This window comes from Electrophorus electricus, chromosome 20 (genome assembly GCF_041902795.1).
Source record: "Electrophorus electricus isolate QZ-2024a chromosome 20, ASM4190279v1, whole genome shotgun sequence".
NCBI classification, from domain to species: Eukaryota; Metazoa; Chordata; class Actinopteri; order Gymnotiformes; family Gymnotidae; genus Electrophorus; species Electrophorus electricus.
Genome location: NC_137516.1, coordinates 8,709,902 through 8,733,329, shown reverse-complemented (window position 1 = coordinate 8,733,329; position 23,428 = coordinate 8,709,902). Strand labels below are relative to the sequence as shown.

The 23,428-nt window shown below is 39.3% G+C and overlaps 1 protein-coding gene across 7 annotated transcripts in view; it reads right to left on the bottom strand.

The window, feature by feature from the left end:
- LOC113577265 (cyclin-dependent kinase 17) overlaps nt 1-23,428 on the bottom strand; it is a 37,126-nt gene that overhangs the window by 9,406 nt on the left and 4,292 nt on the right. For 3 of the 7 annotated variants that reach the window (XR_014118821.1, XM_027009804.3, XM_027009803.3), the window contains exons 2-17: nt 14,686-14,838; nt 12,457-12,603; nt 10,073-10,206; nt 8,075-8,200; nt 6,048-6,104; nt 5,272-5,386; nt 4,987-5,081; nt 4,813-4,875; nt 3,794-3,917; nt 3,467-3,587; nt 2,880-2,977; nt 2,567-2,672; nt 2,364-2,406; nt 2,040-2,130; nt 845-922; nt 115-217 (exon numbers count right to left, since the gene is read on the bottom strand). Coding sequence is in view for 6 of the 7 variants with exons in the window: in XM_027009804.3 (XP_026865605.1) it covers nt 132-217; nt 845-922; nt 2,040-2,130; nt 2,364-2,406; nt 2,567-2,672; nt 2,880-2,977; nt 3,467-3,587; nt 3,794-3,917; nt 4,813-4,875; nt 4,987-5,081; nt 5,272-5,386; nt 6,048-6,104; nt 8,075-8,200; nt 10,073-10,206; nt 12,457-12,603; nt 14,686-14,815 (1,614 nt within the window). In the remaining variant the exon portion in view is untranslated. The remainder of the gene's footprint in view (nt 1-114; nt 218-844; nt 923-2,039; nt 2,131-2,363; nt 2,407-2,566; nt 2,673-2,879; nt 2,978-3,466; nt 3,588-3,793; nt 3,918-4,812; nt 4,876-4,986; nt 5,082-5,271; nt 5,387-6,047; nt 6,105-8,074; nt 8,201-10,072; nt 10,207-12,456; nt 12,604-14,685; nt 14,839-23,428) is intronic. The other 4 variants (XM_081703314.1, XM_027009805.3, XM_027009806.3 and 1 more) reach the window with 4 other exon arrangements.

Here is a 23,428-nt window from a genome sequence, read left to right as displayed (position 1 = left end):
AAACTGAATGCAACATTAAACAAGTGTTAACACTGAACAAAGAGGAAGAAGATCAATAAAAAAAAGAGCCTGGGATGAGAAAAACAGGGACAGAAGAAGGGAGTGTTTATTTACCAGAGTGGTAGAATGAGTCAGCTGGTAGAGGGGGAGGGTGGGGCTTTTGCTCCTTCTCTCTGGAAATATTCCAAACAGGTAGGACCCATCTTATGGGGCATTGCTTTAAAAGGGCATGTTGGGTGGGGTTTTAGGAAAGGGTGTGGAAGGTGGATGGGGCAGTGCAGAAAAGCATAAGAAATATTTTTTTTGAAAGGGAGAAGGAGAGTGAAAAACAGAGAGACAGGAAAACATTGAGACACAGACCCTTCAGCAGAGGACGACGTTCCAAGTAGCACATATTTTAAAGAGCCAGATGCGGATGCAAAGTGAGCATGCATGCCTCGCTGTCATGAAAGCATGGCATATTCCAAGTACCAATCTAGACTCTTGGTCTAATCATTTTTGAGGCTATGTTTCAAAGACAAGTTAGTTGCTATTACAGCCATATGAAACATGAACACAACCCTGCATGAATTGCGAAACACATAGCATGTAACAGCAATATGGGTGATGGACAGCAAAGAATGTGTTTATTTTTTTAACCATTTCCAATTTCTCTCCCAGTTCAATCATAACTACTTTCCTCATTGCATTCTCTTCCCTGTTGCATGTTTGCTCCATGAGTCTGGAACGGCAAAGTCTGTATGTATGTCCTGATGCAAGGATGTCATTGCATCTTTCCAACCTACCAGCCAAGCAGCATGTCAAGAGCATGATCACACTCAGAGAAGAGTTCTAAATCACTTGCCTGCTTCAGAGTATGCTGTGGAACGTTTTCCTGGGTCCTTCTGAAGTAGGATGTCCTTCACAGAGAAGATGGAGGCAGCTGCCAAGAACATTTGGTGTCAGTGCATGCCAGTGGCAAGATATGGATCTCAGAACATGCATCAAAGAAATTAAACACTGCTATAAAATGTTTGAATTTTCAGAGTGAAGGGAAATTAGATAGTCTTAACTTACAGGACTAGAATATAGTTTTGTGTGTAGTGTATGGTGTGAATTTTAAGTATTGGTATTTATAGTCTGTGTAGTCCTGTGTTCTATCCCTTCTGTTGTTGCAATAATCTTGAACAGCATCACATGCACTTTGTGTAATGCACTTTGTATAATAGAATCTTCAGTTTGTCTTCAGAAAAGTATCCTTAAAATCTAATGAGTCAATAAAACATATTAAATTAACAAATCCAAAACATTTTAAATGAAATCATCTGCAGAACCCCAAACATGAAACTAGTATGGTAAAAGTAGCATGGGTTGACAAACGTTTAAGCATCAACATTTATAATACAGTTTTGCTGAAACAGGGTGATTAGTAGCCACCTTAAATCATGAGATTAATAGCTTTATGTAGAAGCACTTCCTGTATTGAAACCAATAAACAATATGAAGCTGTAGAAAAGCAAAAAATACAAAAACAAACACTTAAAAATGTCAATTTTAGTTGACAAACCTCTATTTTTACATTTTTATATATGATCAAATAATTCCTATGAAATTATCCATTTGAAACTATCCATAAGGCCTTTATGTAATCTGTTTTCTTTTTAATTACTTTTGTTTTATTTACTTTTACATAAATTACATAAAGTGATTTACAGTTCCTCATTAAAAGACTCTTATGTTTCAGATACGATGGGTTGGCACATCAGGAGTTGCACTCATGGATGCACGATTGGAGACTTTACTTTCTTGACTTAAAATAAAATTGTCTTGAATTTGGTGACACCAAAATTAGAAAATGAAAAATAAAAAGTTATAATAATACAGTTATTTGCCAGTAGCATGTATAAAAAGAGACTGGTACTAGTCACTCAACTGCTTAAAATTGTTTTTCACTCATTCACTTCTAAAAGGCTCACCTGCAGAAAATCATGTGGACATGTTTTTATTTCATGAACTTTATAGTGTGAAGTATAATTAAAATTCTAGTATTCAGTACTTACTGTCAGGTAGTCGATGCACTTGCTCTCCCAGACACCTGAAGTAAGGGTGATGGAGAGCCTCTTCTGCTGTGACACGTTGCTTTGCTTCAAACTATGTAGACATGCACATGCACGCAGACAGAAATACAGACAGACAGGCAGACAACAGACACACAGACAGAAACTTTGTAGTCAATACCTTGGTAAACTGCCTTGCTGCTCCACTGTTTATACAATGACACACACACACACACACACACACACACACACACACACACACACACACACACTCAAATAAACACAAGTATTTGCTGAGTAATAATAAATAGGTTTTTATGTACTGACCTGTAATAACTTAGCAATTAAGTCATGACCATCACTGTCTATCCTGTAATCAAAGACAGAGGTCCAGATTTGTAATAAGATACTGTGTATGGTTTTGCACAGGGACAAATGTGTGGAGACACACACACACACACACACACACACACACACACACACACTCATTCTTCCAAAATTAATTAATGTGCATGCACATAAACACACACCTGGGTGCGTGATTGACAAGAGGTTCGGCATGATATTGAGGGAAGTTATAGGTCTTGAACTCTTCACTAGTACTGACCCCTGGCCAGGACTCCTCAGTGGGAGTGCCTGGAGACACACCGTGAAATGGAGACAGACCGACACACACACACACACACACACACACACACACACACACACACACACACAGAGACATGTGAATATAAACGATACAGTAAAGATACATGTGGGGAAAAAAAGAAGCCCTGTGGCACCCAAAATAATGTGCAGAAATAAACACAACCACACATGGATACACCATCACACTGGCCTTACCCAGGATGCGAAATATGAGATGGAGTTCATCCTCCACAGTAGAGCCAGGGAACAGAGGGCGTCCTGTGATCATCTCATAGAATATACAGCCAACTCCCCTACACACAGAGACTAATTAAGTGATTGCATTTTAAACAGAGAAAGAGAGAACAAAAGAAAGAAAGAAAGAAAAAGAAAGAAAGAAAGAAAGAAAGAAAGAAAGAAAGAAAGAAAAGCAGTATTATGACCTTGTGTGCTACTTGAATTCTCTGTATTTATGAATTTTCCAAATTAAGCAAATGCTTCCTTAAGTGAGGCTCTTGCCCCACTGACTGATGCATTTCTAAAGACTTTCCCCAGGGAGGATGGTACACCCAATAATTTCAGTAAACCTCTGGCCCTTCAAAATACATAAAACAGTTAGACCCTTCATTCCCCTCATAGATCCTAAGCCCTTAAATATAGTTATTTATATTAGGGTTATTGTAAATCACACTTTTAACCTGTAATTCTTGCCCTCACAGAGACTAAATGCTATATGAAGCCTCTTCTACCTGTGTTCCTTTGCTGAGGTGTCTGCAGAGAAAATGTTTGGGTATGCATCTCACCACATGTCTATAGGAGTGGAGTACTCTGTTGATCCGAGAAGCACGTCAGGCGGTCTGTACCAGAGTGTGACCACCTCATTAGAGTAAGTCTTGGTAGGCACAGACTTTGCTCGAGCCAAACCTACAACAACAAAATCTGTGGCATATCTACAATGGGAAAGCAAATTATCTCACCCCAAAGAGGCGGACCTGTGTGAAATTCAAGAATACATTTCTCCCACTGACATCAAATACATTTCACACTTTACAATTATCTACCCTTTTCATGGTGTATATGTGCTCATGTGTATGTACTGGCACTGTCAAAATAGTGTTATTTTTATTCACCAAAGTCTGCCAGTTTGAGCTCTCCCCTGTCATTAATAAGAAGATTCTGTGGTTTCAAGTCTCTGTGTAGAACCTTCCTTCGATGGCAGTATGCTAGTCCTCGCAACAGCTGGAACAGGAAAATCTGCAGAGCAGATAATAGTAAATGTGAAAATCTAAATTATACAGATTGGAAACAATTTGACAGTTTTAAAGTTATTGCTCTACATGAACACTAATTTTAAAAAGAATTCCAAGGTCATGCGAGATGCTGAGTACTAGTTTGAGAAAAGTGGTATTTTCAAAATCTGTGAAGCCACATGTCCTGAACAGGATTTCTATGCCCTATTGTTCAATCTAAGAGTTTCTCTTTCTACCGAGGTACACCTACCCGATGTGATGTCACTGAGCCTCATCCTGTCTCAGCTGCCATGGCTACTCCTACCACCCCCTGATGTCCCCTGCTGTAGCCCACCACAGCTCCATCCTAGCAAACTACTTCTCCGTTGCCCTTAATGGACGTTCTCTTGGTGTATGGGTCTCAGACACATGCACACCTTGGGACAAGACTAGGACCTCTAGAAAGCTGGACTAAAAATGAATTGCTTATTTTGTTTTTATTTATTTGTCTCTTTAACTGTTATTATTGTGGTGACCATTGCCGGCCAGAGAAGGATGGCCCCCCTTTTGAGTCTTGCTTCCCCTCAAGGTTTCTTCCTAAATGCCCTTGACTTGCTCACTGAGAGCTTGGACTGGGACATTTGTAAAGCTGCTTTGTGACAATATCTGTTGTAAAAAGTGCTGTATAAATAAATTTGAATTTGAATATTGTTCAAGAAAATGAAATAACAATTTTTTAAAAAGATTTTTATAAAGTTCCTACAGCCTTTTATAAAGTTCCAATATTTCAGCAAAAATAAATAAGCACATATACAAAACTAAGAAACGAACTGACTTGTATTCACATCTCAGTTTTCTCTTCTATTACTGGTGCTTTCAACTGCAAATCAGGTACAGAGAAGAAATGTATGTAGACTCACTTTCACATTGTGAACACACATGATGCTCCCACAATCATCCATGTACTGCTTTAAATCCCTTTCCTGAATATTAATCAGAAAACCAAGTGTTAGGACACTTACTCACACTTACCAACAACCTCCAGTACAGATGCACAGAGATACACACATCATGTAACACTCTCATATACCCACCAAGTACTCAAAGACCAGTGTGAGGCACTTCTCTGTGTGGATGATGTCATGAAGAGTGACAATGTTGGCATGTTTTAAATCCTTCAGGAGGGACACTAATTTAAAGAGAAGAAAGAAAGAAGGAAAGAGATGGAAAGAGAGAGATACAGACACAGGACAGAGAGAGTGACAGACAGAAAGATAAAGACATTAGTGAAACTTTATTTTGACCAATTGCTGATCTTAATTATATCATTAAATATTTGTATGAGGGTGAATGTTAGGGTGCAGCACATGCTATGTTACCTTCACGTATAGCAGTACAGGGTGCACCCTCTTCATGTTCCAGCCTAATCTCCTTCAGAGCCACCAGATTATCAGTCAGTTTACTGCGCCCCTTGAACACTGTCGCATAGGTGCCCTGCACAGATGAAACTCTTTTTATTTTAGCTCACTTCTGAAGGCTTTAATTTTTTTTTTTTTTGTTTCTTAATGGATTCCAACTTTTGGAAATATTTACCTTGTGGGTTAATGGTTCTGGTGATTTTTTAAAATTTTACCAAGGTTTGCTTACTGGGTTACAAAATCACCTGAACCTTTTTAGGTACAGCATATAATAGTGGATATCACATACAGACAGGTCTTGTTTATGATTCATCCTTTAATATGTATGTGGTTGTTTACTGCATTGTAGTCTGGATGCATGAACTGCCTATGGAAATGTTTACCTACTAATTCAAATTCTTGAACCTTGGAAGGCTGTCACTGGCTGTTGTCTGATGCTCTTATCCAAAGTAACATATATATTTATCATTATGGATCAGATTACAGGTTATGTAAGGTTACATCAGTGAGATAGCAGATAATTTTGCAAACCCTGCTATTTTCACTGGCAGGAATAAACACATATTTACAGGCTTTTGGAAAACAAGGACATGACATTCATTCACTCCTACATAAAAGGAGAATGTTGACAAAGTAAAAAAAATTTACAGAAACATGTTATTTAGTTAAAAAACAAACAACAACAACAACACTACACATCATCTCTCGATTTGCTCCCTGAGTTGTTTTTTTTTTACCTCTCCAAGTTTGTCCAGTTTTATGTATGTTTCCAATTTCCCGAAGCCAATTTCAGACTGTGTGAGAGTGAGATAAAGAGCAAAAGGTTAGAGGTCAACAGCAAAATGTTAGGGTGTACTTGCATACTGTATATAATTAACCTGAGGAAGTTCTTAAAAGCATGCAACAGCATGAGAAATGCCAAAACACAAGAGGTTAAACAAGACAAACAAGTTAAGGCTATGATGCAAAGTTTAACATAAAAAACAAATTTCTAAGAAGCCAACCAACAAAACACCATATTCAAATGTCTGTTTATGAGCCAAATTAATCAAAAACAATCACTTTAAAATACCACTTTAAGGAAGTAACAAAGAGAACAGAATTTAAAAAATGGCACCTGGCTTTCTCTTATACCTAAGGCACAGAAATGCTGTGGTAACTCATGGTATCTAAATTAATACAAACCTAGCAGCACAGTGTTTGTACACTGTACCAGCTCTGACCTTATTACATTTGATTTTCACTAGAGGGTAAATGTGCCTCCTATGTTTCGTGTGTCCTAGACCATCAGCATTTACACTGACCAGCTTACCAACTGAAGCATGTTAACTACTTCACCTTCTCTCTCTGACCCTCTCACACATAACACACACCCACAAGTAAAAACAAACAAACAAACAAAAAAATACCCTAGGCCTTATGCCAATACCAACAGAGAGGGCACTTACATATTAACCTTCAGCTGTACCCTTTATAATGTAAGGATTAATCTTCTAGCAAACTCTTAAGGATTTTATCATATAGACATCTAATTGAGGATTTCAATTCTAGAAGCAGAATATTATGTATTTACATTTACCTGATGCTTTGATATAAATGCAACTTACAGTTATGACTGTATACAAATTGAGCAACTGAGGGTTAGGGGCCTTGCTCAGGGGTCCAACAGTGGCAACCTGGTGGTCGTAGGGCTTGAACTGGTAACCTTCTGATTAGTATAGTCAAGGACCTTAAACACTGAGCTATACGCTGCAGCTTATCATGAATTTTGATTATGGAAGTCCAGTGACTAAAGAAATCCTAGTTAACCACAGTGTCTGCTGAAAGGACTGTGAATAAAACCATACATTTGCTCCACTGCTGAGTAATGTTAATAATTTCAAAACAAGTTTCACTTGTTTGTGTGTTTTTGTGAGTGGTATATTTTAAAGTTTAATTTGGAAGTTCTATTCTTCCTCAAAATGAAAATAAATGCAAGCACATCATTTGGATAAATGGCCTGGTTTGGTATCATGACAATGCATCGTAACAACTTTAACTGGTTTGTTTCAGCAAAGACAAAAGGAAAATAGAAGAATGAATCTGAAAATTAATTGTCACTATTATGACACTCTATTCAAAACACCACTATGACAAATAATGTTGATAATACTGACTGATAACCTTTATAAATTTAGAAATAAGCACAAAAATTGTTGACCAGCAATAGCTCTTTTGTAATTTGACATTACGCCAGTGGAAGGCTTAACAGTTTTTCTCACTCATGCCATTCATCAAGTTACAACTCTAGTAACACAGATGACCCAATTTAAAGACAGTTATGATACAGAGGCTATATCTTCTTATAGTCATAATTTATGTCTAAATCATAACTACAAGAAGCCATGGATATCTGTGCTCAAGCTACTATATCAATATATGTTCTAACATATACATTATTCACAAAACATATCTACATAAAAACATTCATACCCTAGCATCCTACAACCATCTAAATTCCAGTAACTACATACAATGCATGCAGACACAAAAGTTTCATCTGCAAAACTGTAATGATTAATACTGTCAATTTGGCTACTAAATGGCAGGTAGCGTACAGTTGGCAAACTAATCTAGTGTTGAAGGTACCATACATGTTTTCTCTGCTCTGTTAAAGCTAAGTATGATTAAAATTTTAGTGAAACTACAGTAATGAAAGAGAGTGCCAGAGAGAGAAAGAGAAAGAGAGAGAGAGAGAGAGAGAGAGAAGGGAAGAGTGGGTTACCAGAGAAGCACGCCGTAGCCTCCGACTTAAGGGTTTGTCGAAAGGAGGACTATTCATAGCAAACCTTTCCAAGTAGCCCTCTGGCAAACGAATATCCACTGGCAGTGACAGACGCTTATTAATATCCTGTAGAGGAACACAGAACAAGGGAGTGACTGAAAAAAAAAGAGAGAAAAGATACCACCGGCAATGTGCAATACCAAACTAAGTGCATTGATAGTAGCCAAATGTTTGGGTATATATTTCAGCCCAACTGAATTGTAACATAAGACTCAGCAGAGCTCCTTAATATGTATATTTTTGAGCCAACATTATGTCATCGTCATCAATGTCGTAATCAGCATCATCATCTTTATTTAAGCTTGGGTTTACATTAAGAGGGAACCCTTATCATAAGTGTAGCCAAGTACCCTGGGGAGGTTAAAGAGGAAACAGCAGAATAAGATGAATTTTAAAGACTAAACACAATCCAATTAATAAACAATAGTGATAATAATAATAAGACAATAAAACAGGCCTTAAAAAGCAATAACAACATAGTTAATAAACCAAAAAGAAAAAAACATTTTAAAAAGAATTAAGATAATCAATTAAAACTATATAGTCATGGGTAAAATAATTGCAAAGTAAAATTTAACTCCCTATGAGTTTTAAATGAGTTAGTCAATTCTTGTACAGTAACCCAGCTCACTCATGCTCAATAACTAAAAGCAGATTTACACAGCTCAGTAATAATTCAAGATACCTGAAGTATAATAAAATCATTTGAGTGGGATTGGTAGAGTCCATTTTTCAAAGAAAGCTTGGATGTAATATAGTGTCATCCGGCTGATGAGACCCTTATGGATAAAAAGTAGTCAGTAAGTAGCCAGTGTGTTTTCCATCCTACAGCTAGAGAGGGTCATCCAACTTTCTCATTGGTGAGTACTATATGGATCAGGTAAACCAGTTATGGTAAACTATACCCAATCATTAAAACTAGGCTTCTCTGTTTTCTGTGACTCTATGAATACTGAATGCTTCTGAAATAAAAATATTCAACATACCATAGTCAATGTGAGTACCTCTTCAAAAAGGTTCAAACTTGTTCTGTTTGAATTTAGAACTAACTTATGGTTCTAAAGTGTTAGCGGCAAGCTAGCAACGGTCATTTGCAATATTTTAATGGCTGCTTTAGTAGAGTGTGCAGCACAGTATAAAATTGTGTTATTAGCATTCAAATGTACTATACAATCTGTTACAGTGGAAACAATATCATTAATAAAATATTAATGTGGTACCCTTTTGCTTATTCAGATTTACATGTGGTAAAAAAGAAATTCAGATTAACATCTTCCTAGGTCCCCACAATATCATCCATCAGAACAGGAGTTCTGTTCTTTGTGAACTACCTAACTATGTAATATTTTAGCAACAGTGAGTGATCCACTGATTTATTGTTCACTATCGATCATTCTAGTATATTTGAAGTCACAGGTTTGTAGCTTGTAGCTGTTCAAGTCAGTTATCTCTCCTCCATTATGCAATGGATAAAATACAAGCTACTTCTTTAATCTTTGCGTTTATCATGCAAAGGCACACATTTGAGATTTTAAGACCTGTTAAGTGAAAACGTCTTTTGATTAAGCAAAAGCAAAAAAATAAAATATTAAAAATTAATATTCCATATGCTCTTCAGATTCCACCCCAAATAATTCTGAAAACATACACTGCAGCAGAGTAACACTGGTAAATTCAGCACATTAAACATGACTTCCAGAGTTGTTTAAAAAGCATCATTCTGTTCCATTATGTTCCAAATGCATATTCAATTTATCCTTATCAGGTTTTAAAGTACATAGTAAAACCACCAAAATCAATAACATTTCCTATTTGTGAAAGTGCTGTTGAGAGTATAGGTTTGCTGTATGAGAATGTTTGATTGACTTCATGCTAGATGCATCAGGAATAGTTATGCTGTTGGTGAGTATGCTGCTTTATGAGATGATTATATGTTACCTCATTGGAGATACGTCGGGGATGGTTGTTACGCATTCTGACTCTGACGGGACTCTGCACCTCATCAGACGAAGTGCCAGAAGCCTGATCGCTCTCTCCATCTGAGCCCATCTTTACATTCTCATGCACTATGCCTGCCCACAAACACATATACACAAAATATATTAAAACCCCTACAACACGTATGCGCACACACACAAACACACACACACACACACACACACACACACACAAACAAACAAATCAGCAACCTCTATATTCATTGCCTAGGAACATGCACTGAAGCTGATGTATAACCTTACATATAACCTTACAGCTTTTGGAGAGTTTTGAAAAATGAAAAAACAAAATTGTTATTGCTGACATCAAATTTAAATCTGTGAACATGGCTAGGGTATGATTTGACTTGATACAGAAATACAACACAATTACTCTGCTCTGGTTTACTCTGAGGTTTGTTATTAAACTGAAACAAAAGTGTATCTGTATCCTTTTCAGACACCGTACAGTTTAAATTTGTTGTTGATATCTTTAGCTAAAAGCAATGCCAAGCCTGAACCATGCAACACCTTGTGCTTGACAGATGCTGCTTACACAATGACATTATGAATACTTTTGTTCTGCACTCATTTCAGCTTGTACAAAAGCAAGGAATGGTGAGCCCTTCACACAGAAGTAAACCATATAGGTTTCCACCATTTATTGGTAATAGGTAATACTTATTAAACCTGCGATTTGATTGCTGGCTAGCATTATAAGCATCTATCATTAGTAAGCAGTAATTTTAACTGTTAAATTTAACAGTTGCTTTAGCCTACTTACACGATATTGCCAAAAGTATTTGCTTGTCTGCCTTCACACGCATATGAACTTGAGTGACATTCCAATCTTAATCCACAGGGTTTAATATGTTATTGGCCCACTCTATGTAGCTATAACAGCTTCAATTATTCTGGGAAGGCTTTCCACAAGGTTTAGGAGTGTGTTTATGGGAATTTTTGACCATTCTTCCAGAAGCGCATTTGTGAGGTCAGACACTGATGTTGGACGAGAAGGCCTGGCTCGCAAGCTCCGCAATAATTCATCCCAAAGGCGTTCTATCGGGTTGAGGTCCATACTCTGTGCAGGCCAGTCAATTTCTTCCACACCAAACTCACTCATCCATGTCTTTATGGACCTTGCTTTGTGCACTGGTGTGCAGTCATGTTGGAACAGGAAGGGGCCATCCCCAAACTGTTCTCACAAAGTTGGGAGTATGAAATTGTGCAAAATCTCTTGGTATGCTAAAGCATTAATAGTTCTTTTCACTGGACCTAAGGGGCCGAGCCCAACCCCACACCATAATCCCCCCTCCACCAAACTTGGCACAATGTAGTCAGACAAGTACTGTTCTCCTGGCAACCGCCAAACCCAGATTCGTCCATCGGATTGCCAGACGGAGAAGCGTAATTTGTCACTCCAGAGAACACATCTCCACTGCTCTAGAGTCCAGTGGCGGCATGCTTTACACCACTGCATCTGACGCTTTGCATTGTGTTTGGTGATGTAAGGCTTGGATGCAGCTGCTCGGCCATGGAAACCCATTCCGTGAAGCTCTCTACAGACTGTTCTTGAGGTAACCTGAAGGCCACATGAAGTTTGGAGGTCTGTAGCCATTGACTCTGACCTCTGTGCACTATGCACCTCAACATCCGCCGACCACGCTCTGTCATTTTAAGTGGCCTACCACTTTGTGGCTGAGTTGCTGTCATTCCCAATCGCTTCCACTTTGTTATAATACCACTGACAGTTGACTGTGGAATATTTAGTAATGAGGAATTTTCACAACTGGACTTGTTGCACAGGTGGCATCCTATCACAGTACCACACTGGAATTCACTGAGCTCCTGAGAGTGACCCGTTCTTTCACAAATGTTTATAGAAGCAGTCTACATGCCTAGGTGCTTGGATTTATACACCTGTGGCCATGGAAGTGATCGGAATACCTAAATTCAATTATTTGGATGGGTTAGCAAATAATTTTGGCAATATAGTATAGGTCTTTTTAGTCTCTCATGCTGACTGGACTTTCTGTTCTGAATGTAATTGTTTATAAAATACATTATTTACATGAAAAGCTTGTTTTGATGTGGTATATTTTCCTTGTTTAGACAAAATCACTGACAGAAATTGAATAAATATGCTTGAGATATATAAATATATATTTGACAAGACCCTTCCATGATTTTGTCAATTCCTCCAAGACTGACATTTTCGAGGAGCACATGGGCACAACAAATTCAAACAAAAACAGAAAGAAAGAAAGAAAAAGAAAGAAAGAAAGAAAGAAAGAAAGAGAATCAGAGAGACATGCAAAAGAGAAAATAAAAGGGACAGAAAGTCACCGAGAGAGCCAGTCCTGTGTAGGGAGAGGTAGGGGCGATCCAGACCATCTCTACGGATCGCTCCGCGCCCCAAACCCCCTGCATACTGTCGCAAGAACGACGGGGCACTGTGGGATGCAGGAGGGGGCACGGGGCAAACCATGGGCTCTGGGGGAGAGAGAGACAGGGAGAGACAGGGAGAGAGAGAGCGAGAGAGAGAGAGAGAGGTGAAAAATATAAAAACAAACAGCTGTAGGAGACTTGGGTACAAAATTACTTACAGGACAAAGGAGCCATGCCAAGGAAAGAAAGAGAGACATAGAGAATATATAAAACAGAAATAAAGAGCATATATAAAGGCAAATGTAGTAGAATTGAGCATAAAGTTCTTGTAGGTGAACTATTATAGTTTCCTTCATGGAATTCCTAAATACAGATGTTGAACATGTGTTGTATGCGCATTGTTTGAAAACACATTAAATGTGGTTATGTGACATTTAATTTACTATTTAATATTGCACAATGCCTGCTAACCCAGTCTGACTTCCACTATATTTGCACTCCACCACATATATTAGCATGCACGCACACACACACACGCAATCAATCAAACACACACACACACACACACACACACACACACACAACTGATACTGAGGAGGACCACCATCTGCTCTCAGAACAGCCTCTGGTGAAACAGATTTCACAAGAGCTTGAATTATTCGTTTGTCATTTTGGACTATGTTGACATGACTGCATAATGTAATTACTACAGTTTTGTCAGCTGTCCTGCGAATCTCCAATACTACCACATCTCCAAAGTCCAATAGTGGATTCAGATTTGGTGACTAGGGAGGCCAATGAAGTACACAGAAGTCAGTGCTTTTTAACATGGGATATTATCATGCTGGAAGTAGTTATTATAAGATGGGTACTCTTATGGGCTTTAACATTTAAATGATGCTTGTTTTGTATTGTTTTGTATTAGAGTACTAATGCATACCAAAAACATTCCCCTATACTATTACACCACCAGCAGCCTGAATTGAGACTGGGCACATTGGGTCCTTGGATTCATGCTGTTTATGCCCAGTCCTGATCCCATCATCTGTATGTCACAACAGTTCAAATTGTGATTCATCAGACTAGGCAATGGTTTTCCACTCTTTAACTGTCATTTATCAGTGAATCAGTGAGGTAGTGTGTACTGTACCTTTAGGCATGTTGTATATTCAGACATGGTTTTCTGCTCACTACAATTACGCAGACTGGTAATTTGAGATACCATTGCCTTCCTTTCATATGAAACAAGTCTGGCCATTCTCATTTGACCTCTCCCTTTAATGAGATGTTTCCAGCTATAGAACTCGGCCATGGACAGAGCAGTTACAAAAAGCATTTCACTGCCAGTTATACCATGTATGACTATGTACGTGACAAATAAACTGTGAACTTTGAACTTTTTTGCATGATTACATACTGCTGTGTGTGAAAATCTTAGGAAATTAGCAGTTTCTGAAATATTCAGAACAGCCTGATTAGTACCAATAACCATGTCAACTCACTCATAAATCTTTCCCCCAATTTTTGAGATTTGAAGTGAACATTAACTGAAGCTCTTGACCTGTGTTGGCCTGATTTTATCCATGATTTTATGCACTGTGATTCTGCCATGTTTGGCTGATTGGATAAGTACATACACTGTGTGCACAATTATTAGGCAATAGAGTATTTTGACCATATCATTTTTATGCATATTTTCCAACTCTAAGCATATCAGATTATATGCGTTTGTATAATGAAGGAGGGTGTGGCCGAAGAAGTTCAACACCCTATATCAAGGTGTGCATCATTATTAGGCAGCTTCTTTTCAAAGAAAATGGGCCAAAAAAGACATTTTATTGACTATGAAAAGTTTCCATAAGTTACTATACTTTCCATTCCTGTGTAGGAACCATATGCACAAACCCACTTTATTCACTGTTGTGTTGCATCACCAGTACATAGTTTTCTGAATTCAGTACCTATATTATCCTAAGAATGAACACTGATGCCCTGCTGAGTATAGGCAAAAAAGACAAAAGAAAATAAAACACTTGGTGATGATGTCTGAAAACAGTCATTCATTTAGGCTAAGTACATGCATTTTTATACCATAACTGTAAACAAGTAATTGATTTCAGCAATATATAGCTTACCACCCATGCAACTACTGAGGCATTTGCTTAAAATGTGTGTGTGTGTTTTCACCATTTTCCTGTGAGGTTGGTGGCTCATCCGCTGCCGTGTGTTCCGTGAGCTCTGACAAGTTTTCATCCACTGGTCGGGCACTCCGCAGGCTCATAGACAACCGTCTCTTAATAATCTTCATCCGGTCCATCAGCGCTCACTTCATTCAGGAGCCTGCGAAGACAGAATCATTCTAAAATCTACACACACCCTTAATTCTTCTGCTACTGTAATTTACCATGATTCCAACATGTTTCTTATTTTACCTTTACCTTTAACCTGCTGAAGTATCTTTACTGTGCTTCAGTAGCATGGCGTTGGGGTAGTGCACTACCCTTACAACTTCACCATACAAATAGTCTTTAAATAGTTGCGTTTAAAGTTTTAGGTTATATGTCATAATTTTAGCTCCAGAAACTATGACTGGGCGGTCTTCCAGCTGCCTTAGTACCAGGTTGTTGGGTTTTTTTGCACCCTTTCTCAATGCATGATCCCTTTGTTAAATGAAAAGTACTGAAATTAGCCTGAATCCTCCGTCTCTTGCTTTGCTTTGCCAGAGTGACACTTTTGTCAAAAGTGGAGCAGAGGACCACCACTCTAGTCAAGTAAAGACTAAAAATAACTCTAGGCAATTCAATAAGTTCCTGGAAGTCGTGTCATGCACCTTGACTGGCACCAATCTTAAAATCAAGTCAGCAAGAGAGTGATGTCATGGCAGAGTGGAGCCTGGCTGCTAGTGAAGAGCCAGTTAACAAACAATGCAACACTGGCCGGACAAAGAGAACCGTGGTGACAGAGGGTTGATCCAGTGCTGGAAAAAAGTCTATAATGATAGTGAATAGTAGGTTTCAAAGATGCGGCATACGATAGTGAAGAGAGTGAGATGTTGGTAATGGTAACAGAGCTGGTTTCTAGAGAACTACTTGATGGGAATTAGGCATAGCTGTTCCAACACTGATTTTTTCATGGAGTGGTGCCTGTGGCAGATGTTCAAGGTACACCTATTGTTATTGGAGCATTTCTACAAAGGTCAGAATAGACTTACATTAATACACTGTCCTAAGCACCAGGTTCAACATCTCCATCATTTAACATGTAGCAGCTGCCAGGCCAGACTGTAGAGCAATGTGATGAAGTGTTTAATCACCCATTAGTCAATCATATGCAGGAGCAATCAAAGGGTACTTTGTGGAGAACTTAAAGACAAGTTAAACAGTTATTTCATGCTATACTGAAAGAGCTGTTAGAAGAACATGTTGACATTATCAAAATATGATAAAATGACTATTAGCACTGATCTGATGCAACAGCAGTTAGACACAGGAAGTGCAGTGGCAAGGCTTGGGAGCACACAGACTCCCATATTCAAAGTGGCAGGTAGTAGCAATAGGAAAAATCTGAGATATGGCATTTGCTGCCAATAATTACACCCTCAAACAGCCTGTGAGATTATGGCATTTACTCCAATTATTACATCCTTAAACAGCCCTACCACTGAACTACCAGTCATCTAGGTCAAGAAAAAAAGAACAGGGCTGGCATTTTTGTGGATTCTCACCTCCCCAATGCTATCACCAACCTGGATTCTTACCCATTGTTGCGCATAGATGATAAGATAGACTACCTCACTGGGTCTAGCTAGAAAAGCTCCCAAGACCTGTACAGTAGCTACTGGCAAGTTGAGTTAGAATGCCTGTATTTCTACAGTATTCTCGATCATTAGTATATTGGATTCTAACCTACTCTACTGGCTAGGATGTATTCTATGAGTAAATGACAAAGCACTTTTGTAAGTCGCTCTGGATAAGAGTGTCTGCTAAATTCCATAAATGTAAATGTGATGTAAATGCAATACAGGTTAGGGACCCTGTAGTGTAAATAAGTGAAATAAACAAAGTGGGCTAAAGTCCCACTTAGAGAATGTGGGCTAGGGTCTCAGCACAAAGAAGTAAAAAGCATATTCATTAAGAAGTTTTTTTTTTTTTTATAACATAAAAAGGAATTGTTTTTTTCATTTTTGATCAATGTAATTATTTCTGTGTTGAACATACTATTCTGTTTGTGAGTATGGCAAATTCACAGGGTAAGAAATCTTCAGAATCTGGTCCAATGATCAAAATGTTTACAATATGGAAGAATTTAGATGAGAAACATTATATTATGGTGTCAAATAACTTGTGGGAAGTTTAATAAACAGGGTACTTCAAGTACTACATTTTTGCAAGAATGTATGGAGAGAATGGAAGATGAAAAAGGAAAAAAACAGATTGGTCAGAGTTTAAAAAGTGGGAAATGAAGGCTGAAAGAAAAAAGCCAGAAGAGAGTTAGTCTAAGCCACAGATGGACTGCCCACACATACATGGAGAGTCTAATATCTATAATGCATTAACCTGGCCACATCGTCAGTATTCTGCCAGCTGCACTGATCAATATTTGCATTGATCAGGTTATTTTTGGTTGATACTGGACTATAGCTCCATTATTTTGCATTCCTGATTCCATTCTCACAGCTGAGGTTTCATGTTTGCTAGTCATGGAACAATAGTGTTCACTTGGCTACCAAGTTTTTCCATTTCTAAAACATACCCAGTTAATTTGTTGGGCCAAGATTTTCTAGGTTTATTGCTCCCCAAATGGTCTTTTCCCACAAATGGGGAGTGCCTCTCATGATTATTTATACTCACTGGAACATTATGGATTCATCCATTACAGTGAGGTTCATACGAATCCATATTTTTCATTCTGGGAACACCTTAAGATTTTACATTGCAGTTGCTACATTTCCTCTTTTCAACCTGATGTTCATATTGAATCAAAATGATTTCCCGCACCAGGTCCTGAATCTATTGTTCTTTATATTATGGATTGTGATTCTCCTTACTGTGCAGATAAAGTTTCATTTAGCATAGAGCAGCTAGATGTCAAGGGAAGGGGGGGGGGTCGCAGGTTCCTGTCCACATATTTCAGTTGATAAAACAGGAAGGCCCCTGGTTAGAGAGAGTTTCTTGCCCAACTGACTGGGTGCAGTATAAATACAAATATTTTACTGCTGCCACATGGAGTTGAAACATTCCACTGTTTTCGGTTGCTGTGTCGTAGTCACCATGCTGTAAATGAACCTGCATCAATTCAGTCTCGAGTGTCTGATATAGATGTTCTCTTAAATCTGATTATTGTTCTTTCTAAGCTCAGTATCCTTTGTCTTCTGAGATAGAACAAGTATTGGCTGAATTCTCTATTCTTTAACTGAGCATGGTTCTCTGCGATTCCTTACAAGCAAATTCTCCATTCTTGGCAGTTAAGAATCTAATAGTAGCTGCTGTTTGGTACAAGATGTATGCAATGTTAATTCTGAGATACATCAGACAGCTTGCTTAGTTCCAAATCTATTTAACCCGGGATCCCAACAAATGTGTTATGTTTATCTGTAACGGATATGGCCATTGCATTTTTAGCATGCTAAAACACCCCAAGCCATAAACTGGTTTGCATTTACATGGACTATTACGCCACAACAATATAACTGACTCTCTTTATCTGTTTTTTGTTGAGGTAACGTTTTTTTGTTGTCCGGTATTGTGGCAACGAGACGGAGTCAACTGCAGTAAAACAAGCTTACTTTAATATCACAGGGGTAGCCAGAGATGTAGTCAAAATGGGCAGAGTTCAAAAACCAAAAAACAGCAGTATTATCCAAAACTAGCACATGGACAGACAAGAGAGGAAAATCCTGGGAAACAGGCAAAAAGTCAAAATATCCAAGAATACAGAGTTGAATAAATAGGATACATGGCTCAGAATCGAAAGGCTAGGCCAATGAGACTTCGCAATGATTAAATGAATGGTATGGGCTTAGATAGTGAAATAAATCAGGGAAAATGAGACACGGGTGCTACTAAAAAAAATCAGGTGACTGGGAACAAACAAGAGGTTTATGGGTATTTTAGTCCTTAGAGTATTGTGTTCTTGTGGTACCACCCCCATCCCCCATCGTGTCTGAGATGGGCAGCAAAGCCAAACAGTCGTGAGGATGACCGCGAGGACTAGGAGCAGGTCTATCAGGGTGCAATAGATGAAAATCCAGGAGCAGAGTAGTATTTATACATCCCTCCGGGGTACCCAACAACTCTCCTCTTGTCCAAATCCCTCCCAATCAATGAGGTATTGGAGCTCAGTTCCCCTTCTTCTGGAATTCAGTATCTCCCTAACATGTGAACCTTCAACCTCCAGTGGTGGGGGAATGTTCCCCGCAAGTAGAGTTCAGTGGCCCTGTAACAAATGGCTTCAGGAGAGACACATGAAAGGATGGCAAAACATGGTAGGTGCTGGGAGCTTTAACCTGTACGTCACTTCTTTAATTCTCTTGTCTACCAAGAAGGGACCTAGGTAGATCTCAGGTTGACTGCATAGATCTCAGGTTGACAACCATACCCGGTCTCCTGGTAGATATGTGGGGTTTGGTGTTATTCTGCGATCCGCATGATGCTGAAAACAGCGGATGGCTTGTTGTAGGTGTTGTTGAGCATTTTCACCACACATGCTCACTCCACTTCATCCACTCATCTTCTGTAGGTGAAGCCATGGGCTCTGGATCCCATAGAACAAATAGAGTTCGGTAATCCCAGCACACACTGAAAGGGGGTAAAACCAGTGGCAGAGTGTACAATTGAATTTGGTGCCATCTTAGGCCAGACTGTATATTGTGCCCAGTCATTCTGTTGGTCCCTACAGTACAAATCACAAGAATATTCCCAGCTCCTCATTAACCCACTCTGCTTGACCGTTGCTTTGTGGATGATATCCAGATGTCAAACTTACATTTACCGCAATCTTCTCCATAAAGGCTCGCCACACTTGAGTGGTGAATTGTGGTCCCCTGTCTGAAAGCCCAAAGTTCCTAAAAACCTGCAGAAACAGGATCTCAGCCATTTCAAAAGCAGAGGGAGACAGCAATGGCATGAGCCTGAAAGCTTTCAAAAACCTGTCCAAAATAGTAAGGATAGTGGTCCTTCATTCAGACAGTGGTAGGTTTGTTACAAAGTCAATTGCAATATGCAACCAAGGTCTCTCTGGAATGGGGAGAGGCAGGAGCTTACTGGCTGGTAGTGCCCTAGGCGTCTTCGATTGGGCACAATCTGTACAAGAGGCGATAACATTGTATCATGACAATCTCCCACTAATATATGCTTAAACTTATCTGCTGGGTCTTATTCTCACCAGGATGACCTGAGGTGAGTGATGTGTGAACCCAAGTAATTAGTCTATCACAAAAATCTGGCAGTACGTAAAGTCTCCCCTCCAGACAGGACTGAGGGATAGAAGCATCATGCAATTTACTTTTCAATACCTTGTCAAACTCCCAGCTACGACAATATATTCTGTGGGTAAGACAGGCTGAGGTTTAGTCTCCAACTCCAATTCACTTACTTCGCAGATCTGTGACAGAGCGTCTGCTTTAGCATTCTGTGTTGCTGATCGAAACTTTTTTTGAAAATCAAATCGATGAAAAAACAGCAACCACCAAGCCTGTTGAGAAGAAAAATGTTTTGCCTTTTGTATGCATTCTAGATTCTTGTGGACTGTCCATACCACAAATGTGTGTTTAGGCCCTTCTAGCCAGTGTGTCCATTCCTCCAATGCTAACTTGACTGCTAGCAGTTCCCTGTTACCTACATCATAGTTGTAGGGCAGTGATAGCTCAGTGGTTATGGTACTTGACTAGTATTCAGAAGGTTGCCAGTTCAAGCCAATTTGCCACTGTTGGGCCCCTGAGCAAGGCCCTTAACCCTCAGTTGCTCAAAACTGTACTCAGTCCTAATTGTAAGTTGCTTTGGACAAAAGCGTCAGCCAAATGCCATAGTGTGTTATTAGTTCCACTCAACTGGTGACAGTTTATGTGAGAAGTAGGCAATGGGATGCAACTTATGGGGCTTACTGCACCGTTGAGACAGAACTGCTCTAACTCCCACCTCTGTGGCATCTACATCCATCACAAAGGGTTCCCCAGGTCAGGGTGGTATAACCCAGGAGCTTCAGTAAAAGTGGTCTTTAAAGCCAGGAATACTTGCTCAGATCATGGGTTCCAGTGCAGGGCTCAGGGTTTTCTCTTTAGCAGAGAAGTGAGGGGTGAAGTTATTGTGCTGAGATTTCATATAAATCATCTGTAAACGTTGGCAAAGCCCAGAAATCTTTGAGGTTCCTTGAGTGTCTGAAGGAAAGGGAAATTCTACTGAGGGAAACGCTGAGGGAAAGGCCAAGCACTACCGTGTAGCTCAATGGGAACAGTTTGTGGTAATAAACCCAGTTCCGATAGGGCTGCAATCCAGGGAGCTGACCTTAAAAACAGGCAACAGCAACCATGCTAATCTCACATGAGCGCCTCTGTTAGAAAGCTGCCAGCAACTCGAGTCAATTAAGGCTGGAACGACAGTAAATTTTCCTTTATGTACAATTTGTCTCTAACACAAATGTTTGTGAACTGGCAGATAAGACATGTTACTCACAGCCTTGGTTGGTAAGGATTTCTCAACATGCCTATTAAGTGCCTCTGTCCGCTGTCTGTGTCTGGACAATCTCATAAAATATACTTCACTTTGCTGCAATGTAAATGTACCAGTAGAGTCCTCTGTATTTCCATGAGGTAGAACCATATTTCTTTACATGTATGATTTATTTCTCACTCTGGGAGGCATGTGAAACAGCTCTGTTCTGTGTCCTTGGTGAATATGACTATAGCTCACCTTAAAAGTTGCAACTTTGCTAAAGTTCAGTTAAATATTTATTATTTCATTATTTCAGAACAAGGTCAATCTGTTAATCAGTCATGAATTTCCTCAATTCAGGGGCAGTGGTAGCTCAGTGGTTAAGGTACTTGACTAGGAATCAGAAGGTTGCCAGTCCAAGGCCCACCACTGCCAATTTGCCACTGATGGCCACTGAGCAAAACCCTTAACTGTCAATTGCACAAGCTGTATTCAGTCATAACTATAACTTGCTACTCATAATGATTAAACCTTATCACGAGAAGTCATCTGCTGTGTGTTCACTTTCTTGCTGCAGAAGCTGTTTTGGCCTGTTTAGATTTAGTTGATGTATACATACTAAATGCCTACATACTGTATGCCATGTACTCTATACTAACCTCTATGTTAACCATCCATTTGAGTAACACTAGGCTACTCACATTGTAACAAAGTTTATTAGGTTCACCTGTTCGTTAAAGCAAATATCTACTCATCTAATTACATGGCAGGAAACGCATTTAGGCATGTAGACATGGTCGAGACGACCTGCTGCTGAAGTTCAAACCAAGCATCAGAATGAGGAAGAAAGGTGATTTAAGTGACTTTGTGGCATGGGTGTTGGTGCTAGAGAAGCTGATCTGAGAATTTCAGAAACTGCTGATCTACTGGTATTTTCACACACAACCATCTCTAGGGTTTACAGAGAATGGTCAGAAAAAGAGAAAATATCCAGTAAGCATCAGTTCTCTGGATGAAAATGCCTTTTGATGCCAGAGGTTAGTGAAGAATGGCCTGACTGGTGTGAGCTCATAGAAAGGCAACAATAAGTCAAATAACTACTCGTTACAACAGAGGTATGCAGAGTAGCATCTTTGAATGCACAAATGTTGAACCTTGATGCAGATGTGCTTCAACAGCAGAAGACCACACTGGGTGTCACCCCTGTCAGCTAGTGTTAGAGCAACTGAGACTACAGTTTGCATGGGCTCTCCAAAACTAGACAACAGAAGTTTGGAAAAACATTTCCTAGTCTCACGAGTCTCATTTCCTGCTACAACATTCAGATAGCAGGATCAGAATTTGGTGTAAACAACATGAAAACATAGATCCATCCTGCCTTGTATCAAGGGATCATGCTAGTGGTGGTGATGGTGTAATGGTTTGGGGGATATTTTCTTTGGGCCCCTTAATACCACTTGTTTAAATGCCACAGCCTACCTGAGTATTGTTGATGACCATGTCCATCCCTTTATGACTACAGTGTACCCATCTTCTGATCACTACTTTCAACGCAATAATGTGTTCTCCCAAAGCTCAAACAATCTCAAATTGATTTCTTGTACAGGACAATGAGTTCACGGTACTAAAATGGTCTCCAAGGTCACCAGATTTCAATCCAATAGAGCACCTTTGGGATGTGGTGGAATGGGAGATTTGCATCATGGGTGTGCTGACAAATCTGCAGCAACTGCATATTGCTATTATGTATTGACAGCAAAATTTCTGAGAAATGTTTCCAGCATCTTGTTGAATCTATGCCACAAAAGCAGTTCTGTTACTAGCAAGCTGTACCTATTAAAGTGGTTGGTTAGTGTATAATTGGCATGCCATATTGCACAGCTGTAACAGTTTAATCCTGCAACTCAGTTACCTAAAGAGACGAAAGGCATACCACATGACAGTAAATTTAGCTTGACTTAAAATATATACAGCGTTTTCTACAAGAGAAGTTGTCACAAAGCAGCATAATAAATGTATTGGCACGTATTGAGCAATCCAGGCGCAGCCGAGGCAAGGGAAAACTCTCAGTGGAATTAAGAAAGAAATCTTGGGACTCAAGAGGGAGCCCTCAAGAGATGGGTTTAAGGACTCATGGCGCTTACCACCCACAGAGTGGGGGTGCAGTGGAAAGGTTGAATCAGACAACTAAGCAGAAATTGTCCAAAGTGATGGCACAGACAGAAATGAAGTGTGTACATGCTCTGCCAACTGCATTAATGTATATGCTTGGATGGTCCAAC